This window comes from Argentina silus (genome assembly GCF_951799395.1).
Source record: "Argentina silus genome assembly, chromosome: Y".
Lineage (NCBI taxonomy): Eukaryota > Metazoa > Chordata > Actinopteri > Argentiniformes > Argentinidae > Argentina > Argentina silus.
This window is the reverse complement of record NC_139654.1, coordinates 11,817,161-11,825,048: the sequence shown is the minus strand read 5'-3', so window position 1 is coordinate 11,825,048 and position 7,888 is coordinate 11,817,161. Positions and strand designations below refer to the sequence as shown.

General features: G+C 42.2%; 1 protein-coding gene across 5 annotated transcripts in view; it reads right to left on the bottom strand.

The window, feature by feature from the left end:
• Positions 1-2,809: 2,809 nt before the first annotated feature.
• The window catches only part of LOC310823783 (zinc finger SWIM domain-containing protein 8-like), a 100,404-nt gene continuing 95,325 nt past the window's right edge, over positions 2,810-7,888 (bottom strand). For all 5 annotated transcript variants that reach the window (XM_083696636.1, XM_083696632.1, XM_083696633.1 and 2 more), the window contains one exon: positions 2,810-3,391. In XM_083696636.1, coding sequence (XP_083552762.1) covers positions 3,188-3,391 — 204 coding nt within the window. In that variant the 3' untranslated portion in view covers positions 2,810-3,187. The remainder of the gene's footprint in view (positions 3,392-7,888) is intronic.

Sequence of the window (7,888 nt, the reverse complement as noted above, 5' to 3'; positions counted from 1 at the left end):
TAAGCAGTTTTGCTCTTTTTTTCACTTTAGACGCCAGCATTTTAAGATTAGCTGCTACGTCGGTAGCCCTGGCCCCCGGTAAACAGTGTGCAGTTGCTGGTGACATTAATCTAATATAACGAATTATGGAGTGCGGTGAGAAGCGATTAGACATCTCAATTTGACACCCAGGGGAGAGTGGCTCAGGCAACAGTGCCTCCCAGAGACAACAAACTCGTCTGCTGGCTGTGCCGGGGTAATGCTACTGTCTAACTCTAAACTCTGATCTAGTGCATTGGATGGAACTCTCAATAAACTCTACCGGTTCCTTAACTTTTCTTAATGAATCCTCAACTTTCAACAAAGTTTCCTGCATCCGAATGCGACTTTCTAAACCTGCTCTCTTCTGCAATAACATGACCCTCTCCATGGAGGCAATCCTACATCCGTCGCATTGTGAGGAAAGTCAATCTCTTACCTTTCAACAAACTTTTTGAATTTAACGTTATATCTACGTTCTCTACTTTCCAATTTTCACCGATGTAAGAGCGACATCGGACTACTATTTTGTCTTATTGTTTTTCAATTAAACTCTTTTCACCTGAGGACCTAACAAGCGGTGAATTACACCAAACAAATCACAACTCACTAGCACGCACAAGACTAATTTGGCCATGTCTCTATTCAATGTTATGTGGCCCCAATCATTTCATACAGTAATCTGTCTCACACCCCCCATGTGAAATTGCATACAGCAAGTTAAGGTTTTTAAATTATTTTTATTAAGTAAACTCTATATTTCAGGTGTGTGTATACACACACACGCACTCACCGAGCACTTTGAGGAACACGTGTACACCTTCTCATGGTGGAGGTGGTATAATGGTGTGGGGAATGTTTTCTTGGCACACTTTGGGCCTGTTAATACCAATCAAAAAAAGCAAAAGTCATCTCAAGCTGGGTTCATGAACATGACAATGAGTTCAGGCCTTCCCAGTCACCAGATCTGAATCCAAAAGAACACCTTTGGGATGTGGTAGAACGGGAGATTCACATCTTGAAAGTGCACCTGAAAAATCTGCAGGAGTTGCGTCATGGACCAGAATCATGGACCAGAATCTCAAAGGAATGTTTCCAACATCTTGTGGAATCAATGCCACGAGGAATTAAGGCTGTTTTGAGAGCAAAGGGAGGCCCTACCCAGTATTAGTATAGTGTTCCTAATAAAGTGATAGGTGAGTGTATATGCATATATATACACGTGCGTGTATTAGGGTTGGGCGGTATCTAATTTTTTTCAAACCTTTTATATCGTCCTCAAATTTTAGCGGGGTATACAGAAAAATAACGTCGCAGGGGGCTGGCGGGAGCCGTCTTTGATCCATATATTTACTCTACATTGAAAAACTGAATTATTTATGTGGTGAAGACTATACCATATATGTATGACATTAAGCCGAAACAATAATTTAAACTTGACATCCCGATCACAGCTTGACAAACTAAACAGTTGGATAGCATAATGGTGGCTTCATATGAAGCGATGCATTCGTAATAATATAACCTGTATCATGTCCTATAGCCTATCATTTGTCTGTAAAATATTGATTTAGTTACCGTTATGAGACTATGCTCTGAGAGTCCTGAGTCCGCTTGCTTCTTTTTGAGCTCTCTTTCGGGGCCAGCTGTGAGAGAAGACGGCGGAAATGGCACGGCAGACTCAGAGGGCCCGCTCTATCCGTTGCCTCTGGTCCTGCACTTCGTCACCGCCAGATTGAGATCATGGTCAAAACAGCCGCGTGGAGTGCATCAATAATGTTGTCCGCCGTGTGGTTTTCTCGAAAAAAGCTAGTCTGTAGGCATTTTGACTGTAGTTTCCAGTCGGGTGTAACAAAGTGGACGGTTAACGACATGTATGGTGTCATGTTAACTAACGACCACATATGCGTTGTCAGCGAATAGCTGAACCCGACAGCGGCACTTGATACAGACAGATATCCCATCCGTGCAGCTCTTCATGGGTGTGTCAGTTTGATGTGCGGGTGTAGATTAGTTCCCATGTGTTCCCATCTCTCAACTTTTTCATGCGAATCTTGCAAATAACCTCGTCCAAATCTGCAGGCTCTCTTTTATCGTCAGGTCGGAACCCGAAATTCTGCCATATAGCAGGGGTGGCATTTTTTAGAAACTAATTCCTTAGCGCTTGTCATCTGTTTTTTGTTTTTTTCTCCTTCTCTAACCTTAGGTGGAAGAGGTCACGTGCAACACACGAAAAGTTACAGTTGTAATTCGTTCTCCAATCACGCTAGCAGCGGCGCTGTTACACATTGTGAATTGACAAACAAGGCTTACTTTGGCAGTTTGATAGATAATGGAGCAGACATTTTACGACGGTATTGAAAAAAACTAATTTGCAGGCATATGTTAAATCACTAACAAGCCAATATGCACAGTACATGTGCTGGGCATATGTACATTTCAAGAAACTCACATTATAATCTCATTCTCTTAAAATGTATCATTCCATACAAAATATATTTAAAAAAAAGCTAAAACAAAAATACTGAAGAATCCTCACCTGTACTTTCTATATACATAAAGTTCAGAATAATTAACTTTTTTTTGTCTTGTTCTTTTTTTTTTCTTGTTTAAACACTGTCAGAAAACCTCAAATTCAGATCTGTGGTGACTGGTGGAGGCTCACTCCCCCCAGGACAGAGGAATGTAGCAGTATGAATCTGACTTAGTGGTTTCATTAAAATGAAGAACAAACTAACAAAATAAATGAGAACATTTAGACCACAAGCAAACAAAGAGCATTGGAGACAACTGAGAGGGTGAGCATGAAGGGATATATATTACAGGAAGTTACACAGACATGAACCATGATAAACGGGGGAGAGGCAATTCAAAAAGACAAGAGGAACCATAAGATGATCTCCTCTCAGCTTCCCCCTCAGCTCTGTGTTGTTGCACAGCTATGACATTTGCTGGATTATCCATCTCCATGTCACCTGCCACGACTGCCCCCAGCAGTTTGGAGTAACGCAGGACAAACTAATTAAGGTGAGGAAACACACGTGCTGATGACGTTCACCTTGATGAGTGTGCCCTTCGTTAATCCAAAATGCTAGGGGCAGTCAGGCAAACCAGACCTGTCCAGACTGTACTTTTTCACGATAGTAGACCCCCCCCCCTCCTCTCACAGTCACGGGGAGAAGGCAGCCATCTCCAGGGAGATGCGCTGCCAGAGCTCCTTGGTCTGCTTGCCCCTCTTCAGGTTCTGCAGTACGTCGTTGAACTGCATCATGCCCACGGGGGTCAGGCAGAAGGCGCCGCGGGCACTCCGGATGATGTTGACAAAGTCGTCGTAGTCTGCCGGGGTCAGGTGGATCAGCCTGTGGTGGATGTACTGGGAACAGATGGGAGAATGAGTCAAAGGCCACAGAGTGATGAAGGAATCTGTCTGTCTTGACCTCTTGTTGAACTTCCATTCATACTATTTCTTACACTTTGTTGTGGCCAACTATGTCTTAAAATGTATGTAACAGAAGGTTTAAACCTATATCACAGTTAGGTCCCTTAGGGGGGGTGCTCAGGGAGAACTAATACTGGCTGTGTTATGTGTTATGAAGTAGAGCCTTGTGCGTCGGGAGTTATGTTGAGAACATTAGTTATCTGTCCTCCCCACGCACATGTTTTAGACGGTCTTTTTCAGTATATAACAAATGAATGTAAAAGTTTTCATCAGAGAGTCTTTGGGAGCTGTGGCTTCCAGTAAACAACTATTCTATTTTCACCTGGGGTATATGTTGTTGCTCTCTCCTCGCACGTTTTTTTTCTTTCTGTTGATTATTAATGTTGTATTTTACTAGAACATTGACTATTGAATGAACAATAATACATTATTCATTTGATTTATCCCAATTGATGAGACACTGTTGTCAGTCTCACATTCTTTATTTCGAGTGAATAATTTCTGCAGTGGGTCGTGCAGTGTATGGTTGGTTCTGGGCAAGGGTGACGACTACATTTCTAATCTAATCACTTCATTCCATCTCAGGGACAGCCCTCTACTCACATGCTAATAAATTGAGGAGGATTCAGAGCTCCTCCGGTGCTCTGTTGGTGCCTTTTCACTCTAAAACCCTCAGGAAAAAATCTGCATCATAATGAGGTGAAGTAGCTCAATTATTGATAGGAATAATTTCAGGTCCAGGGCACTTGAAATTGCTCACAATGTGGGGTTTAATGGAAATTTAATAGGAGAACCTTGGGGTAAAACTATTTGTGCTTTATTAGAACTGTCCATTTGCTGTAGTTCAATAGGAACAGGTGGTAATTGTATTGTAACAGACCCGATGGAGAGACCACTTCCAGAGAAAGACAGTTAGTGAATATATAACAGGATATCCAGAACAACACCCAGCATATGGAATTAATTTCCCCTCCAGTGACTGAGGAGATGACTCACTGTCAGTCATGGTCAATTTCCGCTCGAGTGCAGCCCCCTGGACACCTCATCTCATTAACTGGCTGATGGAGCGTGGAGAGCCTGTGTCATGCTGATATCAACTAGATTGCGTGTGCGTGCACACGTTTTGCTAAATGTGTGTAGCGAGATAGCAAAGCATACTGGAGGGCAAGTCAGCTGACACTGGGCTGGAAGGTGTGTGCGCGTAAACATTAGGCACAGCAGAATTGTGAACATTTTCACATATAAAGTCTTACCCACACAACAGGCTTACTGAACCTCCTATAAGGCAGGGCAATAGTGACTCAAACCACAGCAAGGAATTCTGTGCGCACACAGCATGTCCAGGGGCCAATGTGCCTTTTAGCCGCAGGCTATGCAGTGGATGCGCAACTCAGAGTCTCCCTCTCCACAGTTTGAAGCACTTGGGCTTAATCAGGAATTTATGTAAGCTGTGAGAAACGCTTCTTCCTAGATTCCATAAAGAATACCCAAAAGTTTTACGCTTTGTCCAATACCTGAAGTCGATGACTGGACTCCATGTGTTGTTAACGATGCATGTAAACATCAGACATTAATGGTGAACTCTGTGATAATTGTAACCAGGTTGTTGTGCTGTTCTAACAGAACCTTTTATCTAGCGCACAACATCACATTCATGCACATAGGAAGAATGAGAATAGAGCATCAACAAATGAAACAATTTAACAGTTTCAAAGGAACATATAAAATAAACAAATGGAAGTTTAACCATACGTCTAACGCTGTGGACAACACGGGAGACTGGTGCCCATAGGCTACCCTTAGACACTCAACTCAAATAATGAATGGTCTGTAAATATCCTCCAAACAATAGAACATAGGTGGGAGAGGCCAGTTGGCCTATACCAGCGGTATTCAATTAAAACTGCAAGAGGTCCAGTTACTAACATTTCCTCCTAGCAAAGGTCCGGACCTCTAATTTGCGTCCATAGCCTACCTCTATTTCTATCAAATAACATCAACAACGTACATTTCCACATCATTTCAACAATATTTAATTGTCAATTTTCAAAATTGGATACTTTTAATATACAGACACATTGAACTTGTTTGGCACTTGGATGGATAACAAATAGCTGTCTTTACCATAAATAAAATGAGTCCCAGCATAATGAACTTAAGGCCTATATTTCAAGTACAAAAAACAAACATGACCATATTTCTTCTGAAGAAAATAAACTTAAATAAAAAGTGTCTCTTAAAGAAAAAAGTGCAAAGTGTTTTAACTTCCTTTCCTGGCACAATGAATGCAAGTCCTACATTTCTGGTAAAATAAAACAGGCACAATAAGGCCTACATTTCTGGTAAAACAAAATAATTTCTTCTGAATAAAATGTGCCTCGTTTAGAAAAAGTGCAAACAGAGCTCTCTTTCCTAGTGAGAGAAATGTGCCAGCGACTGCCCTGCCAGTAGTTTGAATCTTGGCTGGAATGGAGTTAGTGCCATTCGCATGCACATGTGCAGGTGCTCATTGGTGAGCCTGGAACTGTACTTATTTTTAATGATGTTCATAGTCGAGAAAGCTGATTCACAGCTGTAAGTCGATCCAAACATGGTCAAGGTGCTACTTTGGTTAGACCAGCGAAAACAGTCTCAGACACAGTCTGAAGCCAGAAAGCAGCAGGGTCAGTTTCTTCAAAATGCTGTTTCAGCACAACATTTGCTTGCAGATCAGTGAGCTCTAGCTGTAGAGATCTAGCATGCGCCCACTTGTAGGTCTGTGTCACCTCCTTAGAAAATTCTCTGATTTCTCTGATGAGGAATGGATTCTGGATTAGTAGGAGGAGCTGCTGCCCAAGGCTGAAGCTGTCAAATCGTTGACTGAAGTTTCTAATCAGCTTGTCTATGAAGACAACATATGGAGAAACATCTCGCTCACCCCAAATCTGCTCCTGCACTTTTGGGAAGTGTGCACACTCTCCTTGAATATCAGCTTTGAAAATGTCCAGCTTCCTCTGGAAAGAGCGGACAGCTTTCATCAAATCAGAAACTGAAGTTTTCTGACCCTGCATCTTTAAATTGAGCTCATTAAGGTGTGCTGTGATGTCAACTAAAAAAGCAACCATATCCATCTTGTGCTCATCTTGCAAAAACATTGAGAACTCTGTTGCTTTCTGACTCTTGAGCTGCTGTAAGTAATCTGCTATTTCATTTCGAATGGACCAGAAGCGCCCAATGCATTCCCTTTGCTCAGCCATCGTACATTATTGTACAGTAGTAGGTCATTTGCCCCAACTTCTTTCAGAAATTCTCTCAGCAGACAGTGCTGATGGGATGAGGATGCCCTAAGAAAGTTGATGAGTTTCATCATTGTATTCATTACTTCAGCAATCTCTTCAGACAGACTGGCACACAGAACAGTCTGATGGATGATACAGTGGTAAGCTATGAGATCAGGGTTGTCTTGTTTCATCCGTGACACAGCCCCCTTCTCTCTTCCTACCATGGCAGGGGCGCCATCTGTGGTGACTGAGACCACTTGTTTCAGATCAATCTTCCTCTTTTTCAGCATCTCCTTTATCGCCTCATATACAGTTGTGGTCAGAAGTTTACATACACTTGTAAAGAACATGTATGTCATGGCAGTCTTGAGTTTCCAATAATTTCTACAACTCTTATTTTTCTGTGATGGATTGATTGGAGCACATACTTGTTTGTCACAAAAAACATTCATGAAGTTTGGTTCTTTTATGAATTTATTATGGGTCTTCTGAAAATATGACAATCTGCTGGGTCAAAAATATACATACAGCACCTTGAATTATCAATTTTGGTGATACAGAAAGTTGTGTCAATCAAATTTGCTTTGTGGCATGGCCTCTTAACTTCTTATGAGTGATTATGATTGACTACAGCTGGTGACTTATTTCAGCCCATTTAAATAGGGCTCGTTTGATACACTCATTACACTCAGCCAAAAACGCTACAATGGGAAAGTCTAAGGAGCTCAGCACGGATCTGAAAAACCGCATCATTGACTTGAACAAGTCAGGAAAGTCACTTGGAGCCATTTCAAAGCAGCAACAGGTCCCAAGATCAACTGTGCAAACAATTGTGTCACTGCCACGATCAGGAAGAAAATGCAAGCTATCACCTGCTGCTGAGAGAAAATTGGTCAGGATGGTCAAGAGTCAACCAAGAACCACCAAAAAGCAGGTCTGCCATGAATTAGAAGCTGCTGGAACACAGGTGTCAGTGTCCACAGTCAAGCGTGTTTTACATCGCCATGGGCTGAGAGGCTGCCGTGCAAGAAGGAAGCCGTTGCTCCAGAAGCGGCACCTGAAGGCTCGACTGAAGTTTGCTGCTGATCCCATGGACAAAGAAAAGGCCTTCTAGAGGAAAGTTGTGTGGTCAGATGAAACAAAAATTGAGCTATTTGGCCACAATGACCAG